At 44.7% G+C, this 23,711-nt stretch overlaps 1 protein-coding gene across 1 annotated transcript in view; it reads left to right on the forward strand.

Annotated features, from left to right (window-relative positions):
• Positions 1-23,711, forward strand: part of PDLIM7 (PDZ and LIM domain 7) — a 145,518-nt gene that overhangs the window by 44,840 nt on the left and 76,967 nt on the right. The window contains exons 3-4 of the mRNA XM_044277267.1: positions 7,267-7,418; positions 11,666-11,720. Coding sequence (XP_044133202.1) covers positions 7,267-7,418; positions 11,666-11,720 — 207 coding nt within the window. The remainder of the gene's footprint in view (positions 1-7,266; positions 7,419-11,665; positions 11,721-23,711) is intronic.

A 23,711-nucleotide genomic window follows, 5' to 3' on the forward strand; every position in this document is an offset into this window, starting at 1 on the left:
TACAGTACAGAACCCTATATAGGTTCTGTACTGTATTATACAGACATCAGACCCACTGGATATTTAAGAACCAAGTGGGTCTGGGTCAAAAAAATGTAAAAAAAAGTGAAAAAAGTTAAGATAAAAAAAACAAACATTTATCACTGAATAAAAATTAAAAAAATCAAATACACTACACATATTAGGTATCGCCGCGTCCGTAACGACCTGATCTTTAAAATGGTCATGTTACTTTCCCCGCACGGTGAACGCCATAAAAATAAAAAATAAAAAACTATGAGAAAATTGAAATTTTGCCCACCTTACTTCCCCAAATAGGTAATAAAAGTGATCAAAAAAGTCGCATGTACACCAAAATAGTACCAATCACACCGTCATCTCATCCCGCAAAAAATGAGACCCTATTCAAGATAATCGCCCAAAAACTGAAAAAACTATGGCTCTTAGACTATGGAGACACTAAACAATTTTTTGGTTTTAAAAATGAAGTTATTGTATAAAACTTACATAAATAATAGAAATTGTATACATATTAGGTATCGCCGCGTCCGTGACAACCTGTTCTATAAAATTACCACATGATCTAACCTGTCAGATGAATATTGTAAATAACAAAAACAAAAAAAGTGCCAAAAAAGCTATTTCTTGTTACCTTGCCGCACAAAAAGTGTAATATAGAGCAACCAAAAATCATATGTACCCTAAACTAGTACCAACAATACTGCCACCCTATATCATACTTTCTAAAATGGGGTCACTTTTTTGGAGTTTCTACTCTAGGGGTGCATCAGGGGGGCTTCAAATGGGACATGGTGTCAAAAAAACAGTCCAGCTAAATCTGCCTTCCAAAAACCGTATGGCATTCCTTTCCTTCTGCGCCCTGCCGTATGCCCGTACAGCAGTTTACGACCACATATGGGGTGTTTCTGTAAACTACAGAATCAGGGCCATAAATAATGAGTTTTGTTTGGCTGTTAACCCTTGCTTTGTAACTGGAAAAAAAATATTAAAATGGAAAATCTGCCAAAAAAGTTAAATTTTGAAATTGTATCTCTATTTTCCATTAAATCCTGTGCAACACCTAAAGGGTTAACAAAGTTTGTAAAATCAGTTGAATACCTTGAGGGGTGTAGTTTCTTAGATGGGGTCATTTTTGGGCGGTTTCTATTATGTAAGCCTCGCAAAGTGACTTCAGAGCTGTAGTGGTCCCTAAAAATTGGGTTTTTGTAAATTTCAGAAAATTTTCAAGATTTGCTTCTAAACTTCTAAGCCTTGTAACATCCCCAAAAAATAAAATATCATTCCCAAAATAATTCAAACATGAAGTAGACATATGGGGAATGTTAAGTCATCACAATTTTTGGGGGTATTACTATGTATTACAGAAGTAGAGAAACTGAAACTTTGAAATTTGCTAATTTTTCCAAATTTTTGGTAAATAAGGTATTTTATTATGCAATTTTTTTTATTTTTTTTACTTTATTTTACCAGTGTCATGAAGTACAATATGTGACGAAAAAACAATCTCAGAATAGCCTGGATAAGTCAAAGTGTTTTAAAGTTATCAGCACTTATAGTGACACTGGTCAGATTTGCAAAAAATGGCCTGGTCCTTAAGGTGAAAATGAGCCTGGTCCTTAAGGGGTTAAAGCTGGCAGTCAGAAAACAAGAGAAGGCAGAATCGTTAATTTCTAACGATAATTTGTTTTCCCTTAGTCCTAACAGCAGCACAGATGGGGTTAACTGCCCCTGTGGACTGGTAGGACCGGCGGAATTTTAATGAGCCCAAGAACCAATAAACGATCTTCAGGTCCCTGAAAGGGAGGAGATCACCCCCCAGCCCACCGTGTCTTTAACAAGTATGATGTAAGTTAGGGAGGGATATTTGTGTGCTGCTGTTAGGACTAAGGGAAAACAAATTATCGTTAGAAATTAACGATTCCCTTACGTCCTACCAGCAGCACAGATGGGGAGATAGCAAGATAAAACCCCTAGGGAGGGTCCTCATGCCTGGCAGAAGTAAGAACTGTCTGCCCGAAAGCCGAAAACTCTGCCATCCTAGCATCTATCCTATAATGGGAGATGAAGGTTGACTCAGAGCTCCAGGAGGCCGCCTTACAGATCAACTCTAAGGGGAGAAGGCTTCTTTCCGCAACCGAGGTGGAGACCGCCCTAGTAGAATGGGCTCTCACAAACTCGGGAGGATCTAAGGTTTGGGAGACAAAAGCTTCCTTAATGGCCTCCTTGATCCAGCGACTAATGGTGGCTTTAGACGCTTTACGGCCTTTAGACTTACCGGCAAACAGGATAAGGAGATTCTCATCTATCCTGAACTCTCTGGATCTATCCACATAGATCTGGAGGCATCTAGAAATATCCAGCGGATCTCTAGCTGGAGTATCAGAGGAGGAGGCTGTAAACAAAACTGGTAAGGAGATTACCTGGTTGATATTTTGAAAAGTAGGCACCTTAGGTCTGAAGTATGGTAGAAACTTCAGGAGTACTCTGTCCTGTAAGAAAATAATATATGGATGAATTGCAGAGAAAGCCTGCAATTCAGAAACTCTTTTGGCTGAGGCTATAGCCAGAAGAAAAACCATCTTTAAAGTTAAATATTTGAAATCAACCTCCTCAAAGGCTCGAAGGGGGGAGATGCTAGACCCCTGAGCACTACTGAAAGATCCCACTGGGGAATGGGTTTCAGTATAGTAGGCTTTAGTCTTTCCGCTCCCTTCAGGAAGCGTTTGATGAGTGGATCCCGAGAGTATGGCCTGTTGAGACAGGCCGAGATGGCACACATTTGTACCTTCAAGGTAGCTGGAGATAGGCCTCTATCTAATCCGTCCTGAAGGAAATGTAGTATCGCAGGAAGGGGCGGATCTGCAGACGCCACCTGTTTGGAATCACACCATGCCACGAAGATTCTCATGATCCTGGAGTAGGCCTTGTTTGTAGACTCTGCTCGGGAATGCGACAAAGTTCTCAGGACCGACTCGAAAGCCCTTCTATGTTGGGAAGGGGCTGATCAACCTCCAGGCTGTCAGGTTGAACCTGTGCAGATCTGGGCAGAGGTGAGTGTCCCACGACACCAGGGTCTGCTCCGGGGGGAGTCTCCAGTATTGTCCCCGACTCATCTGAATGAGCTGGGTAAACCAGGATCTTTTGGGCCAAAACGGTATGATGGCTATTACCGAGGCCTGATCCTGACGGATTTTCATCAATACCCTCGGTATCATGGAAAAAGGAGGGAAGATGTAAGCCAGCCTGAACCTCCACGGTATCGACAGAGCATCTATCGCCAGGGGGTTGTCTTCCCGGTACAGGGAACAGAACCTCAGCACCTTGGCGTTGAACCTGGTTGCCATGAGGTCCACCTCTGGCATACCCCAACTGTGAACTAGCTGCCTGAAGACCTCCGGATGCAGAGACCACTCCATGGTCGGTAATCCTCGACTTAAGCGGTCTGCTATCATATTGAGGGAACCTCGGATATGAACGGCAGATAGATGGGAAAGGTTCAGCTCTGCCCACCGAAGAATCACCCCGATCTCTGATAGAAGGGGTAATGACCTTGTGCCTCCCTGCTTGTTTATATAGAGAACCGCAGTCATATTGTCTGACTGGACTTTCACCGCTTTGCCCCGAATCTGAGGGGCGAAGTGAAGGAGGGCTAGCCGGATAGCTCGCATCTCGCGAAGATTGGAGGAAAGATGCCGCTCCAGGGGGGACCAAGATCCCTGCACTTGGGATCCGTCCAGGTGAGCGCCCCAGCCTACAAGGGACGCGTCTGTAGTCAATATGACCCAAACTGGTTGGGTCATAGACTTCCCTGCTGGCAGTCGAAACCACCATCTGAGGGAATTCCGGGTTTGACCGGACAGGGAGCACAGGGAATCTAGCCCCGCAGGGCTGCCGTTCCATAAGTGTAAGACCTCCGACTGAAGAGGACGGAGGTGCCATAGCGCCCAAGGGACTGCGTCCGCAGCCGCTGACATGAGCCCCACCATCTTCATGAGAGTCCGAATAGAGACTCGACGAGGGACATGAAGGACCTTTGCCAGGTCCTGAATCCGCGCTTTCCTTTCTTGAGTCAACCGGAGGGACATCTCCACAGAGTCGACCACGAATCCTAAATATTGGATTGAAGATGATGGGCTCACATTCGACTTCTGCCAGTTGATGATCCAGCCTAGGCGGAGAAGAAAGGAGATTGCGATCTGAAGATGGTGGGTAAGGATCGGAACTGAAGAGGCTATGAAAAGCCAATCGTCCAGATAAGGAATGATAGTCAGCCCTTGGAGTCTCAATGCTGCCACCACCGATACCACCACCTTGGTGAAGATAAGGGGGGCAGAAGAGATTCCGAAGGGGAGCGCGGTGAACTGAAAGTGCCTGCGAACCCCTGAAATCTGGACCGCGATCCTGAGAAATTTCCGGAAGGCGGAATGGATCGGGATGTGAAGGTAAGCATCTTTGAGGTCCAGAGTAGCCATGACATCCCCGAGGTTGAGGATATGGGTGACTGACCTTATGGTTTCCATACGAAACCTTGTTTTCCTTATAAATCGATTGAGAAATCTCAAATCGATGATAATCCGGAGGTCTCCCGTCTTCTTGGGAACCAGGAACACTGGTGAATAAATGCCTAGGCCTCTCTCCCCTGCCGGCACCTCCTCTAGGGCTCCCTTGGAGATATAGTCCTGGATGTAAGATTCCAGGACCACTTGTTTGGCCGGCCCGAAGTTTCGTGTAGCGACGAATCTCTCTGGGGGGAGAGAGAGAAAGTCTACCCGGTACCCGACGGAGACTAAGTTCAGAACCCAAGGGTCTGCGATCAACTGACTCCAGGAGTCTTTGAAAAAGGAGAGACGGCCCCCCACGGGTGTTTGGGGGAGTGGTATAGGAAAGTCTAGAGGAGACACTGCAGGGGCAGCAGGGCTTATCCAAGAGCCTCGACGAGGCCCATAGTCAGGAGGGTTTTGCCTCCTTAGCGGGTTTACGGGAGCGCCTCGAATACTTACGAGACGGTCCCCCCCAATCTCTGCGCCTAGATTGCTGCCCCGGGCGTCCTTCGCGCCTCTTTCCCTGCCTGGGGCGTCCCCGAAAGGGCTGCTGGGGGAGGCTCTTCCCCTTTTTGTCGGAGAGCCCCTCCATTATCTTGTCCAATTCGGACCCGAACAGCCTGTTTGGTTCGAAGGGGAGCCCACAGAGGTTGAATTTGGACGCGTTGTCCGCGATCCAGGGTTTCAGCCAAAGTGGTCTGCGGGCAGCCGAAACTAAGGCCATAGTTTTGGCGGCCAGCTTCAGCTGCATCTGGGTGGAGTCAACTAGGAAGTCCATAGCCAGGTTGGCTGATTTGAAGGCTGCCAGGATATCATGCCTGGATACGCTCTGGTCCACGTCTGTTTGGATCTGGTTGAGCCTAGAGCGTAAATAGGTGGCTACTTCAGTGGCCGCGATTGAAGTTGATGCGGAGGCAGCGGCCGCCGCATAACTCCTCCTAAGGGTGCACTCTGCCCTCCGATCTAGAGGGTCCTGCAGACTAGACCCATCGTCTGCGGGGACTAGAGTGCGCCGGGACAACTTGGCTATAGCCATGTCCACCTTGGGAACGGAACCCCACGATTCCACCAAGGGTTTAGCCATCGGGTACATGAGTTTAAACTTTCTGGTGAGAACTGGGCCTTTCTCAGGTTTGCGCCATTCTGTGCGCATCACAGAGAGAAGGGTCTCATCCGCTCTGAAGACACGCTGTGTCCGTACGGCGGGATCGGAGGACTCCCCAATGTCAACATCCTGGTCCCCCGACCTGATGGACTTAAGTAACTTCTGCGTCTTTTCTGGAGGGAAAAAGCAAGAAGTATTTTCTTCTTCCTCAGAAGAAGACCCCACCGACCAGGGGGTAGGTCTTTCGACTGGTGCGACTGGAGCGACCACATCCATGGGAGTCTGAGAGGGTGCTGGTAACCTCTCATTAAGTAAATGCACCACTCCCTTAATGGAATCATCCACGTATGTCTTCGTCCACTGAAACATTTCCTGCATCGTGGGTTCCGTGGATGTCGTGCGACAACTCTCACACCTAGAATAGGGACAGCCGTCGTCTAAGGGCGTGTTGCAATCAAAACACGCCAAATGCTTCCTTTTGGCCCCAGACTTTCGCTGATCCGGATCCCTGGGGGAAGCCATAGTCTGTAATTGGAAAGAAAAGACAGGTCATAACACCTACAAAAATTGGAGGTGGAGAAACAAGACCTTAAGGGGGCCCACCAGCACTAGAAGAAAAATAGAGCTGCAGAAGAGGAACACACAAACCCACGTCAAGCAATACTACTAAGGATATCACAAGGCGCAGGGAACTCTGGAGCTAGCTTGTCAAAGCGATGCAACCAGAGCACTGAATGACAGGCTCTGGGCGCTTAAAAGGAGAAAGCCCCGCCCCCTGGGCGGGTCCCAGATCGTGAATAGCCCAGACATATAAGAGAGCCAATACTGGCTCAGCCGTGCTGTAGATAGCTCCCCTGGTTCATCCTGGATCCCAGGATGTATATAGGGGAGCAACTTTAATCAGGGAGGTGAGGATAGAACCTCAGATCGCGCTGCGAAGAAACCGGAAGTGACGTAGCGCACCAAGTGCGCGTCACTTCCGGAAGATGGCGGCGCCCATAGCGCCGCATGCATGTGGCGCTGGGAAGGAACGGACACCAGAAAAAACTGAAAGGAGAGGGGAGGGGGACACCCCACTCCCCGACGGTCCCCAGGTACAAAAAATCGCCGCAATCAGCCTAAAATAAAGGCAAAAAAAGAGAGCCAAAAAACGGGGCGATCCTATATAGAAGAAAGGAGCCCCTGACACTCTCAGCTCCCTGAAAGGGAGCGATACGCCAGTCCAACCTGTCCAAAGGACAGAAAAAAACACGGTGGGCTGGGGGGTGATCTCCTCCCTTTCAGGGAGCTGAAGATCGTTTATTGGTTCTTGGGCTCATTAAAATTCCGCCGGTCCTACCAGTCCACAGGGGCAGTTAACCCCATCTGTGCTGCTGGTAGGACGTAAGGGAAGTATTTGTTACCTGTTTGTACATGTGCAGTTAGCACTATGAACAGAATAGATAGTGTCACTGCCTGTATTCCGCTACTTATATGATCACCTGGTGGTTGCTGCTCGATCTATCTCCACCCAGTAAAAGTAGAGCTAGACTTACACTGTTGAATAGGTTTGTAAATAATGCATGTGTTTGAAAGTGCCCTGTCTGCTTTCTATTACAGCTGACCCCAGGGGGTAAAGCTGAGTTGGCTGGAGTGAACGTTGGCGACTGGTTGCTACAGATCGATGGTGAAAGCACCTCAAATTTGACTCACATTGAAGCCCAGAACAAGATCCGAGCCAGCAGCAACAAACTAAGCCTAGCCCTGAGCAGGTAAGAAACTGAGTAGATCCACAGGAATCCTGAGGAACCTACCATTGTGGGACTGCTAGCCCATGATGACTGGTGGCTGATATGTAGACATCAAGCTGTCTCTTCAAAAAATAAGTATCTATGGACTATTCTTATGCTGGAATAAAATTAAATGACCTTTGTTTTCTCGCTTTAGATTCTCCATGGGACTGAGTAACCAACCAAAGGTAAATTTCTTCCATTAGTAACAAGAATATGAATGGTGTGTGGGTGTTGTCTGACTGTGAGCAGGGGGAAGATGAAAGAGGGGGAGCAGTCTATGGCTGTCTTTGATATAGTTATTTTTATCCACTTGTATCTGATATATTTGTATCTATCCTCGCTTTCTTTATTTGAGAGGGAATTCAAACTATCTGCTTTATTCTTCTCTTTTGATCTATGCAATAACCATTATCCACAAATGCACATGGAGTCTGTCTCCTTTCTGCTGTGACCTCTCACTTTGGCTCGCCTGGCACCAAACTCATAGATACCCCCTCTCCCAACGTACAGTGCCGCTTCCCTCTTCCACTGCATTCCGGGAGCTGTATGTGCCCTGCAGGATAAACAGAGGCTGTTTTATTCTAAGCTGCAGGAATGTGTCTGGTGATCTCATGGGAATGTGTTACTTGAAGAAGATGAATTATCACTAACGTATACGGTAACTGTGCAGTCAGTTAGCTTTCTCCTAGTTTCTGGTCAGTATGACGAATAGACATACAGGAAAGAACTAAGACGCTTTGACATCCCTTAAAGAAAGTCCCACTGAAGAGCTGAACCATGATCATGTCTTAAAGACATAACACGTTGGTGCATGTATATATTATATACGGTAATCATTGCAATAATTCTGCAACATTTTCACCAAGTCATAGCAAGCAGTGATTTCTCTTTAGCTGATGAGTCATTGGTTGAAAAGCATTTGCAGGCAGAAATCACTCATGTGTGGGTGCAATTAACATCCATAGCGATTACGTTAGTGGAATTAATGGAGAAAACAGTGTGCATAAATTCCACTTTTAATGGTCCTATATTTAAAAGGTAGGCTTATTGTAGGTGGTTCTAGGTTCCGTTATCTGAAGCTTGTTTCCCATTGTTTTTCATGGGGTTTTTGGTATATTTTTTGTGGAATATTCCAAAAATACTTTTCTTGTTAACATAGGGAATTGTATAGATCTGTGTGCAACAGTTTGAACAAAAAAATGTGTGAACAATTTATACTTTTTTTTTTTATATAGTGAAGTCAATAATTATTGCATATTTTCTTCACTTCCCTAGACCGAAACACTATGTAAAGGAAAACTGTTTCCCTTCTTATCCATATGTCGTTAGGCTTTTTATAGTTGTGGTCATGGCTACGGCCAAGAGATATCCGAAGAACCCAAGGGAGAGAAACCACGGGAACAACCTAACCCAGCTAGGCGTGTCTTAGCTAACTTGACTAAATGGCTTGTTGTGTGCCCGAAGCCATGATCGTGGGTAGGCCTATAAGTGGGCAAAAACCAAGCCAAGTAGGGTAGAAAAGGAACTCGAATGGCATGTGCAAACTAATCCCCAAGCCAACTGCAAGGTGTCAGGGATCTAGAGCGAAAATTCGGGGTGTATGAGGCAAGACCAGAAGGAGACCTACAACTCATGATCGTGGGTCGTGGGTAGGCCCATGATCGTGGGTAGGCCTATAAGTGGGCATACGCTGTGGAAATGAGAAAATATGGCAGGGATGGTGGGGCACCTGAGAACACGCCCCTGTGAGTGAGGCTGCGGCTCGTATATGAAGAGCCTCTGCCCCTCCCACAATTGCAGGCTGACTACTCAGCCTTACCAACTTGTGGTCATGGCTACAGCCAAGAGATATCCGAAGAACCCTAGGGAGAGAAACCACGGGAACAACCTAACCCAGCTAGGCATGTCTAAGGCTAGTTTCACACTAGCGTTCGGCTGTCCGCTCGTGAGCTTCGTTTGAAGGGGCTCACGAGCGGACCCGAACGCTTCCGTCCAGCCCTGATGCAGTCTGAATGGATGCGGATCCGCTCAGACTGCATCAGTCTGGCGGAGTTCAGCCTCCGCTCAGCAGGCGGACACCTGAACGCTGCTTGCAGCGTTCGGGTGTCCGCCTGGCCGTGCGGAGGCGTGCGGATCCGTCCAGACTTACAATGTAAGATGCCACAATATGGCTCAATCTTCAAGCGGATCCGTCCCCCATTGACTTTACATTGAAAGTCTGGACGGATCCGTCTGAGGCTATTTTCACACTTAGCTTTTATATGCCAATATAATGCAGACGGATCCGTTCTGAACGGAGCCTCCGTCTGCATTAATATGATCGGATCCGTTCAGAACGGATCCGATCGAACACTAGTGTGAAAGTAGCCTTAGTCAACTTGACTAAATGGCTTGTTGTGTGCCCTAAGCCATGATCGTGGGTAGGCCTATAAGTGGGCAAAAACCAAGCCAAGTAGGGTAGAAAAGGAACTCGAATGGCATGTGCAAACTAATCCCCAAGCGAACTGCAAGGCGTCAGGGATCTAGAGCGAAAATTCGGGGTGTATGAGGCAAGACCAGAAGGAGACCTACAACTCATCTTGTGGATGACAAGGCCAGAGACATAATGCTCAATATTGCGGATACAGCCCCGAAGCGGAATGGAGGACCGGGAATACGTTGTGAAATGGATCATGAAAACCAACTGAAACTTGCAAAGTTTTGGTTCTGGTGCGAGTACTGGCTATGCCCTAGCCTCAGGAGATCGTGGGACCGAAACCTAACTGCCTAGACTAGGCAGGAATGAGGGCCAAAAAGAACTATGTAGATAGGAAGAGAATCCTTGAATAGTTCCCCAGACAACAGCTATCTGCTAGCCGTGGTCCGCGCGTTGTTCTACTGTGTGCCCCTGAGAATTGTTTTAACACTTGAGACGTGAGGACCGACCTACTATCTGAATCTTCTACCGTGAGGAAATGCTGGACCTTGTCCAAAACCCGATTCATCGTGGTTGTAGGGAGTCTGAGGTTAGCCATAATATACAAGAGCTACGAAGCCATAATATACAAGATTCTGTCTATGCCCTCCCATGAGTGAGGGAATGCAATTGCAATGGAGCTACCTGCGAAAAATTAATTCCTGGTCGTGGTAAAAAGGCAATGACTTTGCGCGGGGACCTGGTTGACAAGATATGATCGACTACGGTTAGAGACTGAAATGCTAGAGGGAATTGACCTACTTGTTCCTCCTGAATAAGATACAGGTGAAATTAAACCATGAGCCTGACCGATGTGGCAGTCGACACCTAAGATAAACTACGTGGCCTGAATAACATGCAAGGCGAAATATCATGAGATAACAAAGTCAGGGGGCACACCAAATAATATACGGAGTGCCAGGTGCGGTGAAAAGAGCATATCACATTATCACCTGACCCAAGAGAGAGTCACCAGAACCACCCTATAAATGCACATCCGACAATAAATCAATATCAAAAATATATAAAGTTTATTTGATACACCAACAGACACATAAAAAAATTGTATACAATTAGAACAAGGTGCGGTATGCAATAAATAATATGTAACCAGCACATACAGGTCCACTGAATTGCCCGACCATAAGCATGTAAATTATAAACCAGCGTATAGATATCCAATATAAAGCATAAAGCAAATGTTATATAAGGTAAGACCACTAGCAATGCAGACAGACCAAAATGGGGTCAGAATAAGAGGGCCAAACCTACATGAGCATCTGGTGCAGTGGACCTGGAAAAGTGAGAAAGCGCCAGGGCTCTTATTCTGACCCCATTTGCTTTATGCTTTATATTGGATATCTATACGCTGGTTTATAATTTACATGCTTATGGTCGGGCAATTCAGTGGACCTGTATGTGCTGGTTACATATTATTTATTGCATACCGCACCTTGTTCTAATTGTATACAATTTTTTAATGTGTCTGTTGGTGTATCGAATAAACTTTATATATTTTTGATATTGATTTATTGTCGGATGTGCATTTATGGGGTGGTTCTGGTGACTCTCTCTTGGGTCAGGTGATAATGTTATATGCAAGGCGAAATATCGTTAGAAACAAGACCTGACCGATGTGGAAGGTGACCCCCAACGTGAATTCAACTGCATGACCTGAAAAGACGAAGGGAAACGTGACAGAAAATGGAGATAATAACGGACATTAACTAAAATAAAAACCTAAATAACATAAGCTGGCAAGCAGGTAAAGATGTGAGCCATTCAAAACCAAAAGCATAGCTGCACAGGTGGACAGACAACCATTGGTCGGACCCCTGAAGCCATGGAGCCGAAGCAACCACCAGGGGCCCATGAGGCCAGGCAGCGAACTTTATGAATTAAGGACAGCTGGGGAAAAGATTGGGGCTTAACCCGACGGGTTTAGTAATCAACCGGGACTTGATAACCTAGAAAGACAAAGACATGGGGTAAGCTTCTTAAATGAAATGAGGCTGAAATGAACCGCAAGTACTAATACGCCATACGTGAGTCTGTTATGGCCGGAGCCATGCGTGCGAGTCTCTTATGGCGGGAAAAAGTATCAGATGGCCGGGCGAACTACAAGTGTCGGTGCCAATCGTGAGGTCCTATAAGCGAAGAGCCACTCGTGTGAGCCTCTTATGATTTTTTTTAAATTTTTTTTTAAAATAAACCACTTATGCAGCACAAGAATGCCTTAGGAACTCGCATAACCATGACCCCCTCCAACAGCAAACCTGGGACACTAACCAGCCTACAACCATGTCGTACCCCTAACAAACAAAACATGAAAAACGGTCATGGGGCCCCGGAGCCATGAGGCCGGATCAGTCATAGGGGCCCCCAAAGCCAGAGGGATGATGTTGCGGTGATGATAAGTAATTAAAACGTAAGCCGGACCTGATGGGATATGCAGCGACTTGAATGATTGGATTGGCCAGAAGGTGGCCTAAGGAACATAACTGCCATAACTGTTGAAAATATAGACATTAGTAATCCGAAGCACGTGCATACATAACACTAACCACCGCGAACCATGAAACGTAAACATGAAATTGAAACAGAGATGGGAGAAAAACCAAGAGCCTGAGGCATTGCAAGTTCGCTAAGAGAAGGAGTATGGGTAGCGCATGAAAAGCATGGTATAAAGCAGACCTATAAATGCAATCTGAAAGTGAGCAGAGCATTGACGTGATGCAAAGGCAGACACGTGAACGCAGCTCTAGTAGGGAATGGAGTATAGGACAAGATGTAAAAGCAGACATGGTAGCAGATTCTGAGGCGAAGCCTCCAGTTCGCTAGCAAAGTCGGTTCTGACCGTTCCAGGAGAGACGGCCCCGGCCCAACTTACTTACGTATTATGGCGCGTGCATGCTACAGTAGCAGAGAGCAAAATAACAAGCTCCATGCTGCAAAGAAAGAATCCTACCACCAGAGAAGCTAGTTTGCTAATGACGGCAGCTGTGCACCTGAAAACACACGCCTGTGAGGGTGTGGCTCGTATATGAAGAGCCTCTGCCCCTCCCACAAATGCAGGCTGACTAATCAGCCTTACCAACTAGTTGAACATGGTTTATATGATGTGCAGGTTTTACATGCATTTAGTGACTTTTTATATGTCATCTTCTATAAACATTTTACAGCATTATTTAACCCCTTAAGGACCCTCGCCGTACGTGTACGGTGCTGGTGGACGTGACTTAAAGGGAACCTGTCACCAGTTTTATGGTGTCCTAACTAAGGGCAACATAAATAAGTGACTGATTCGCTTAGCAAAATGCTGGGTCACTTTCTTTAATTGACCCAGTCAATCTGCCAACATCTTGTATTGAAAAGCTCCAGCTGATAATGAGTCATGAATATTCATGAGTTCCTGACTCTCCCCGCCCACCTGCTGCTGAATGACAGTTTGTTTCCATATGAATCAGCAGCAGGTGGGCAGGGGAGTGGCTATAGCTCTGAATTAAATATACGCTGGACTCAATGACATCACGCCGGACTCGAATCAGCTCATTAGCATGCGGCATCTTTGTGTGTATATTATGAGGTAACCATCTATCACACCAGTAAGTGAATACATCTAAGGCACTTTTTAGTAGTTAATGATTGTATATAATTAGTTAGATTATAATCAAATATCCACATGACAGGTTCCATTTAAGGACCAGCTGCGCCCTCCTAATCAGTGGCACAGACCCAGCAGTCACTGACAGCCGGACCCCTGCTGCATATGCTGGCATTGGTGAAAACACCAATGCTGGCGTGTTAACCCCTTGCATGCAAATGTGTCGCGGAAGGTACGGGTGCCTTCCGCTTCCCCATCGGGTCCCTGCGCTGGCAGAGAAGGTAAGCCCAATGCCTTTCACAGGCATCGGAGCTTGCCTTCTATGGAAGCCTGTGAGCAGTGATGGCCAGTTCTCATTGTTCGCCCGCGAACATATGCGGGCTACCATCTTTTTTCACAAGTCCTGAGAGGCGAGCCGGTCTGAAAACAAGTGCGGTCAGTGGGAGCAGGCAGTTCCGAGAACAGCCACTGGGGGCCTTCATTGGGCTGTTCTCGGAACTGCCTGCTCCCGGTGACCGCATTTGTTTTCAGACCGGCTCACTGCACAGGCACAGGTAAAGGCTTATCTGTGCCTCGCCGGACTTGTGAAAAAAGATGGCAGCCCGCATATGTTAGGCTGGGTCTCACAGGCAGGCTGTCAGCATAAAAGCTGACAACAAATGCATTACAATACATGTTATATTGTAATGCATTGCAGAGTGGGACAAAAAAAAAAGTGTTTTCTTAATAAAAAAAATGTTTCAAGTAAAAGAAAATATATCAAAATTCCTGAAATAAAACACATAAAAAAACTAACAAAAAGCAAACAGACATATTGAGTATTGCCGCGTCCGTAACGACCATCTCTACAAAAATATCCCATGATTCACCCCTCACCTGAACTCTACAAAAAAAACTGTGCTAAAACAATAATTTTTTTGTCACCTTTCATCACAAAAAGGGCCTAGCGATCAAAAAGGCGTATGCCCCCCAAAATAGTACCAATCAAACCGACACCTCATCCCACAAAAAATGAGCCCCTACAAAAAACAATCGGGCAAAAAATAAAAAAAACTATGTCTCAGAATATGGAGACACTAAAACATGATTTTTTTTGTTTAAAAATGCTTTTATTGTATAAAACTTAGGCTACATGCACACAAATGTTGTTTGTTTCCGTGTCAGTTCCGTTTTTTTTTTTTTTTTAGGACAGCACACCGTGAACATGTCCTATTCTTTTCCATTTTAGGCATTGTTACAATAGATCCGCAAAAATAAAACGGTTGGCATACGGTCGTGGCAAAACGCATACGGTCATGTGCATGTAGCCTTAAATAAAAAAAATATACATATTAGGTATTGCTGCATCCGTTACAATCTGCTGTATAAAAATATCACATGAACTAACCCCTCAGATGAACACCGTAAAAAAAATATAAAAACGGTGTAAAAAACCAATTTTTTTGTCACCTTACATCACAAAAAGTGTAATACCAAGTGATCAAAAAGTCATATGCACACTAAAATAGTACCAAACAATCATCTCATACAAAAAGAAAACTAGCCCCTACATAAGACAGTTGCCCAAAAAACAAAACAAACTATGGCTTTCAGAATATGGAGACACTAAAAAAAATATTTTTTCAAAAATGCTTTATTATGTAAAACTGAAACAAACAACCAAAAAAGTAGTAATATTTGGTATTGTCGCATCTGTAACAACCTTCTCTATAAAAATAGCACATGATCTAACCTGTCAAATGAAAAACAAAAAACGAACACTGTCCGTGGGGCAGCCGCAGCGGATCGCGAATCCATTCACTTTAATGGGTCTGCGATCCAGCCGTTCCGCAAAAAGATATTACATGTTCTATCTTTTTTCAAAACGAAAGTACGGGACTTAAAATTATCCCAGTGAAATCTGCCTTCCAAAAACCATATGACGTTCCTTTCCTTCTGCTCCCTGCCGTGTGCCCATACAGCAGTTTACGACCATACTTTTTTAGCAAAAAAAAAAAAGTAAAATGGAAAATCTGCCCAAAAAGTGAAATGCTGAAATTTCATCTACATTTTCCTTTAGATCTTGTGAAACACCTAAATGGTTAATAAAGTTTGTAAAAATCTGTTTTAAATACCTTGAGGAGTGTAGTTTCTAAAATGGGGCCATGGTTTCTATTATGTAAGCCCCACAAAGTGACTTCAGACCTGAACTGGTCCTTACAAATTGGGTTTTGGGAATTTTCTTAAAAGTTTTAAGATTTATTTCTGAACTTCTAAGCCTTCTAACGTCCTAAAAAAAGAAAATGTAATTTACAAAATAATCCAAACATGAAGTAAACATATAGAAAATGTATGTAATAACTATTTTATGAGGTATCACTATCTGTTTTGAACATTGCAAATTTTTCCAAATTCTTGGTAAATTTTGTATTTTTTTATAAATAAAAATGAAATATTTTGACTCAAATTTACCACTGTCATAAAGTACAATATGTGCCGAGAAAACAGAATGGCTTGGATAAGTAAAAGTGTTTTAAATTTATCACCACATAAAATGACACATGTCAGATTTGCGAAAAATGGCCTGGTCCTTAAAGGGAGTCTGTCACCTCCATATGGCCATATACAGTGCTTACATGGCTCTGTAGCACACCTATACAGGATTGTAACGGTACCTTTGTTCTTTTCTTTAGACTTGCACCAGCAGGAAAAACGAAGTTTAATTCATATGCAAATGAATACTCGCAAGTGCCCAGGGGCAGTCTCTTTGCCCGCCCTCCAAGTCTTCTTGCCTATTCATCGATAGGGCAAAGGAAGTGGCTGGGCACTTACACACTGAACACCGCTACCCGGGGCACTTGCGAGTGCTCATTTGCATATGAATTCAACTTCGTTTTTTTCCTGCTGGTGCAAGTCTAAAGAAAAGAACAAAGGTACCATTACAATCCTGTATAGGTGTTGTCCAGAGCCATGTAAGCACTGTATATGGCCATATGGAGGTGACAGACTCCCTTTAAAGTGAAAAATGTCAGGTTCCTGAAGGGGTTAAACTTTATAAATTTCATAAAAATGCTACTAACCCTTATAATGCTGCTAAAGTACACTTGTAAAACTGCTTGACCAGAGCATGCATATGTTTACAGACTTCTCCCGTGGGAACAAAGGATCAGGCATAATGAAATTCAACATGCCAAATCTTTCCTTCACTGACTTCTGCGATTCAGGGACAGTGATGCCTCATACACATTAGATAATTGGTAGTCCCGCCTAAATTGTCAGGTTTGCCTGACTTTCATCTAATGTGTTTGGGCACCTTTAGGCTGGTTTCACACGGGCGTTGCGGATTGGGGCCGGATGCGTTCAGGGTGCGTTCAGTGAAACTCACACTATTTTGCAAGCAAGTTCAGTCAGTTTTGTCTGCGATTGCGTTTAGTTGTTCAGTTTTTTCCACGCGGGTGCAATGCGTTTTGATGCGTTTTTCACACGCGTGATAAAAAACTGAATGTTTACAAACAACATTTCTTAGCAACCATAAGTGAAAAACGCATTGCACCCGCACTTGCTTGCGGATGCAATGCGTTTTTCACGCAGCCCCATTCACTTCTATGGGGCCAGGACTGCGTGAAAATCGCAGAATATAGAACATACTGCGATTTTCACGCAACGCAGAACTGATGCGTGAAAAACAATGCTCATGTGCACAGACCCATTGAAATGAATGGGTTAGGATTCAGTGCGGGTGCTATGCGTTCACGTCACGCATTGCACCCGCGCGGAAATCACGCTCGTGTGAAAGGGACCTTAGTCTAGCCCTTGCTTCTGGAACATTTGTAATCCCATTAGCTGAGAAGCAGACGAATGTGGCGATTTTTTTAATTTTTATTTTTTTATATGCAGTGGAAAAGTTTGGGCTTCTTTTTAAAAAAATATATTTTTTTATCAAGGTATCATTAATTTGATTAAAACATGTAGTCAATGCAATAAAAAGCAAATCACTTTAGATGCCTAAAGTTATTATTGATCTGTGGATCATTATTCACATATGACTGCAAAGTCCTTGGCATTTCTTACTTTAAGAAACAGCTTTCTCACAAAACGCAAAAGCTCATTTTGGTTGAGTTAAGGCTACTTTCACACTTGCGTTCGGTGCGGATCCGTCTGGTATCTGAACAGATGGATCCACACCTATAATGCAAACGCTTGCATCCGTTCAGAACGGATCTGTCTGCATTAGACAGCTTTTTCAGATCTGAGTTTTCACATCGTGAAAACTCAGATCCAACAGTATATTCTAACACAGAGGCGTTCCCATGGTGTTGGGGACGCTTTAAGTTAGAATATACTAAGAACTGTGTACATAACTGCCCCCTGCTGCCTGGCAGCACCCGATCTCTTACAGGGGGCTGTGATCCGCACAATTAACCCCTCAGGTGCGGCACCTGAGGGATTAATTGTGCATACCATAGCCCCCTGTAAGAGATCAGGTGCTGCCAGGCAGCAGGGGGCCAGACCCCCCTCCCTCCCCAGTTTTAAATTCATTGGTGGCCAGTGCGGCCCCCCTCCCTCCCCAGTATTAAATTCATTGGTGGCCAGTGTAGCCCCCCTCCCTCCCTCCCCAGTTTTAAATTCTTTGGTGGCCAGTGCGGCCCCCCCTCCCTCCCTCCCCAGTATTAAATTGATTGGTGGCCAGTGCGGCCCCCCCTCCCTCCCTCCCCAGTATTCAATTGATTGGTGGCCAGTGCGCCCCCCCCCCCCCAATTTTGGTGGCAGCGGAGAGTTCCGATCGGAGTCCCAGTTTAATCGCTGGGGCTCCGATCAGTCACCATGGCAGCCAGACGCTACTGCAGTTCTGGCTGCCATGTTTACTTAGCAATTTTAAAAGCATTATACTTACCTGTGCTGTCTGTGGCCGGCCGGGCGCTCCTCTTACTGGTAAGTGAAAGGTCTGTGCGGCGCATTGCTTATAGCACAGGCCTGTCACTTACCATTAGAAGGAGCGGCCGGCCACAGACAGCATAGGTAAGTATAATGCTTCTAAAACTCGGACCTCTCCGCTGCCACCAATGATTGGGGGGGGGGGTGATTTTAATTGGGAGGGGGGAGGGGGGCCGCACTGGCCACCAATGAATTTAATACTGGGGAGGGAGGGGGGCCGCACTGGCCACCAATGAATGTAATACTGGGGACGGAGGGAGGGGGGGCCGCACTGGCCACCAATGAATGAAATACTGGGGAGGGAGGGAGGGAGGGGGGGTCACACTGGCCACCAATGAATTTAATACTGGGGAGGGAGAGAGGGGGGCTGCACTGGCCACCAATGAATTTAATACTGGGGAGGGAGGAGGGAGGGAGGGGGGTCTGGCCCCTGCTGCCTGGCAGCACCCGATCAGGGGGCTGAGATCCGCACAATTAACCCCTCAGGTGCGGCACTTGAGGGGTTAATTGTGCGGCTCACAGCCCCCTGTAAGAGATCGGGTGCTGCCAGGCAGCAGGGGGCAGTTATGTACACAGTTCTCAGTATATTCTAACTTGAAGCATCCCCATACCTATGGGAACGCCTCTGTGTTAGAATATACTGGCGGATCTGAGTTTTCACGATCTAACTCAAATTCGATGGTCTATTCTAACCATAGAGGTGTTCCCATGGTGATGGGGACGCTTCAAGTTAAAATATACCATCGGATTGGAGAAAAATCCGATGCTATATTAATAGGCACTAAAAGTCAATATTGACCCATTCTGTCAAAAAGGGATATTTGTTTTTCTGACTGTGAGACTGGTGCTTTTACTTTCACTTTGCGCCTGTCATCTAATAAACCTTATCTGTAAACTACTGAGAGGTCATCAACACTTATTTAAGCCACATTCTTATCAGTAAGATAAGAACTGAGATATAATTAGTGTCCAGAGATAAATCACCATTGCGGTGCAAGCAGCATTTTTCTGTTTACGGAGCAAGACGGATCTGTCCTGACTAGGGTTGTCACGATACCAAAATTTTTTATTAGATTTCGATACCATAAAAAAGTATTGCGATACTCGATACCTCGCGAAAAAAATAAAACACTGCGTGCATTCCGCATTTTATGGAACTTCCGGCCCATAATAGAACAGTTCTATCCTATTTTTTGGGGGGACAAGGTGACAAAAAAATGGCGAATCGCGCAGTTTTAATTTTTTATTTTTCTGTTACGATGTTCACTGCATAGGAGATTTTTTTTTATATCTTAACAGTTTGGACTTTTTGGAGGCTTGCTATATCTGTTTATTTATCTATTGTTTATCTATTTTATATGTAAAATTGGCAAGGGGGGTGTTTTATACTTAACCCATTCGCGATGTGTAAACATGGCTCCCCTGCAAGTGCAAGCGGGCGCCATGTTTACACATCGTGAATGGGTTTCTGCTGTTTCGTACAGCAGAAACCTAAGGCTAATTAACGTGACCGGCAAAAAGGCCGATCACGGTATTTAAAGGCTTTAGATGCCGTGATCAAGCGAGATCACGGCATCAAAATGCGCAAAAAACATTTTAAAAAAAGGGTAGCACACTTACCCATACAAGTCAAGGAGGTTAGTCACACGTTTATTTTTTTACTTATGGCTGCCTGCTCGGAGAATCTCACTGCAGATCCTATTCTTGTCCATTTTTGCAGATGAGAATAGCCCCCTCTATTGATGGGAGTGAAAGAAACATAATGCATATTGAAGCTATCTATTTCTCAAGGGTGCATCATGTTTTATATGTATGGAGATATTCTAATGCTTCTAAGCAAGAACACCACCTTACATATGCAGTTTGATGGAACCTGTCTTACTTTACTTACAGTACTTTCGAATTCAAGCGGAATCTCTGGAAGTAAATGGATCTCTATGGCAGCACTATTACAGCACCATACAAAACAGTGAGACTATATGGCAGCCACTGACTTCCCAGGGAGTCGCCCCAACCACACAGCTATCCCCGCGCTTTGATTACCTGTGAGAAAAGCACATTACACATGTTAATGTGTTGCATTACTTTCGCCATTGAAGTTAATAAAACAATTGGAAACGGAAACAAATGGAAAACATCTTTTACTGCCCATTAGGATTTGTTATTCTCTGACCTGGTAAAAGATAAGTGTGCTGCTAGTTTCTTGTGAATGGAGCTATACATATATTTTATGATAATCCAGTAAAAAAAATTTTTTTTTTTACAATGGGTATGTTGATTGCTATATTACATTGTAACAGTTTCTTGTTTTTCACGTTATGATTTTTGATTGTCATGACTCATTTTCTGTGCCCCAAGGGAGGAAATTTTTCAAAACTAAATGAAAGAAAATGTGGAGGATTTGCCTATAGCAACTAATCACATTTTTCTTCTTGCAGTAGTTTAATAAATGTCTCCATGCCTGTCTTACTTTACCTTTGCATGCACTAATCTCATAGCCAGCCAGGCTCTCTTCTAATAACAATTTAACTAAATTATAAGGCAACTGAAAATGTGGGTTGGGTTGGATGTTGCTCATTATGGCTGCATGATGCCTGGTTTGTTCCCTTGTCTTCTCCCAAAGGGTGTGATTACTGCTGATAATCAAGGCATGAAGTATAACTTTTCACCGAGTGCATCTCTCAACAAAACTGCCCGGCCATTTGGTGCTGGGACACCACCCCCAGACAACTCTCGGGCAGCTCAGGTTACCAAGCCAGTGACATACAACCCCCCTCCACCATCCTATGCCGACAGTTCGACACCCCAAGCCCAGCAGCAGAACGGGTACGTGAATGTCTTATGGTATATGGTAATGGTATACGAACAGTTAGTGTAACGCTGCACTTTAAAAGGGGTCTTTAAGAATTAAGAAAAAGAAAATATTTAAATATTACTTTATTATAATTATATTCCAAAATACCTTACATTAGTTATAATGGCTTGTTTTGTCTGTGGAAAAATCATCAGGGTAAACTAAATGGGTGTTGTCTTATTAGTACACGCAAAACCTGTCTTAGGCCCCATGCACACGGCCGTGTTTCACAGCCGTGTGCGGGCCGTGGAACCGCGGCCTGGATCCCTCCTGAGAGCAGGAGCGCACGGCGTCACTGGTTGCTATGACGCCGTGCGCTCCCTGCTGCCGGCACAGTACAGTAATACACTGGTATAGATCATACCAGTGTATTACTGTATTGCGGCAGCAGCAGGGAGCGCACGGCGTCATAGCAACCAGTGACGCCGTGCGCTCCTGCTCTCAGGAGGGATCCAGGCCGCGGTTCCACGGCCCGCACACGGCTGTGAAACACGGCCGTGTGCATGGGGCCTTAATCACACAGCAGGACAAGCTCTCCTACTTGTCAGGTATTATTATCCTGAATACAGCTGATAGGATCTTCAGCTGAATCTCTTTGAGTATCCATTTTTATGAGGATACATGAAGTACAGAGAGGACGGACAGGACAGACTGTGGCAATGTGTTGCTGTGGTAATGAAGACTGCACACTTCATGTCTCCTCATGGACTCCATTCCTACAGAGATTTAGCTGAAGATCATATCAGCTGTATTCAGGATCATAATCCCTAACAGGCAGAGCAGAGTGGAGGATGAGTGTTCTGAAGTAGCTTCTCCTGTCATGTCCTCCCTGTATCAGAAACTGAATCTTTCAAAAACTGAACTTCTTGTGTTCTCTCCATCTTCTAACCCAGTGTTTCCCAACCAGTGTGCTTCCAGCTGTTGCAAAACTACAAAGGCTGTGCGGGCATTCTGGGAGTTGTAGTTTTGTAACAGCTGGAGGCACACTGGTTGGGAAACACTGTTCTAACCTACCTAACCTGATATCTCCCTCTCAATGTGTGGCCTGTTATGTTTGACACCGATATTTTCTTTACCCCCTATATTCATCTCTTACCTACTTATGTTGCCTTCACCTCAAAAATATCTCTAGAATACGCCTCTTTTTCACTATGGAAACAACAAAAACTCTCATTGTTCGATCTATTCCCGTCTCGATTACTGTAATTCACTATTAATTGGCCTCCCCTGCACCAGACTTTCCAGTCTATGCTTAATGCAGCAGCAAGGATCACCTGTTTGTCTAACCACTACTCCGATGCCTCTGCCCTGTGCCAGTCATTGCACTGGTTGTCCATACAATATAGAATCCAATTTAAACTGCTCATTCTCACCCACAAAGCTCTCCACAGTGCTTTACCCCTTTACATATTTGTCTACCACCCTACCCAAGCTGCACCATTTCTCTGGAATGCCCTACCCCAAGAAATTAAGTTTAAATCACAATATACACAGTTTTAGGCGCTCCCTAAAAACACATCTTTTTTAGGGTGGCCTATCACATCCCCTAATCTATTGCCTCTCCATATATTGCCCATTTATCATTATTTTCCTGAACCTGATCCTCCACCAAACTGTCCACTGCACCCATGCACCCAGACGCACTACATATATCGGCTGGTGACTGGCTCATGCAGCTTTTTATCTACGCCCCTATTTTTCTTTTGTGTCACCCCTATCTCCATAGATTGTAAGGTCTTGCGAGAAGGGCCCTCATTCCTCTTGTTCTAATTATTGACTTGTCTGTTGGTATTTCATTTATGACTCTTTCTATAAAAAAAAAACCTGAATTGTAAAGCGCTGTGAAATATGTTGGTGCAATATAAATAAAGATTATTATTATTATTAGGACAGGTTTTGTGTATACTAATAAGGCAGTGGCCCTTTTGTTTCCCCTGATGACTGCTCCCCAGACAAAACAAGGCATAAGAACTGGTGAAAGGTATTTGTGAATATATTGATAATAAAGTAATATTTAAAGGGGTTGTCAGGGCTTTTTAATATTGATGACCTATCCTCAGGATCAGCTGGGATCCGACACCTGGCACCCCCACCAATCAGCTGTACGGGATGACAGCGCATGCTGTGTGCACGTGCATTCGCTGTTCTCTCTTCCTGCTGCTGCTATGTCTATGGGACATCAATATTAAAAAGCCTGGACAGTCTTTTTAAATATTTTCAATAATTTTATTTTCTTAATTCCCGGAGAACCCCTTTAATAGTTACCAGAGCAATCAGGGTTTAAGTAAATCCATTATAAGAGTTAACATTAGCGAATTTAATAGAATAACGGGCAAATTTGTGAAATTATTTGCATATCTCTAATCAAAAAGAAGTGTGTCATGTGGCTCAGCTTACATGGAGATTCACAAATGGCATATTTTATTCCACAGATTTGGCTGCACA

This window comes from Bufo gargarizans, chromosome 2 (assembly GCF_014858855.1).
Source record: "Bufo gargarizans isolate SCDJY-AF-19 chromosome 2, ASM1485885v1, whole genome shotgun sequence".
Lineage (NCBI taxonomy): Eukaryota > Metazoa > Chordata > Amphibia > Anura > Bufonidae > Bufo > Bufo gargarizans.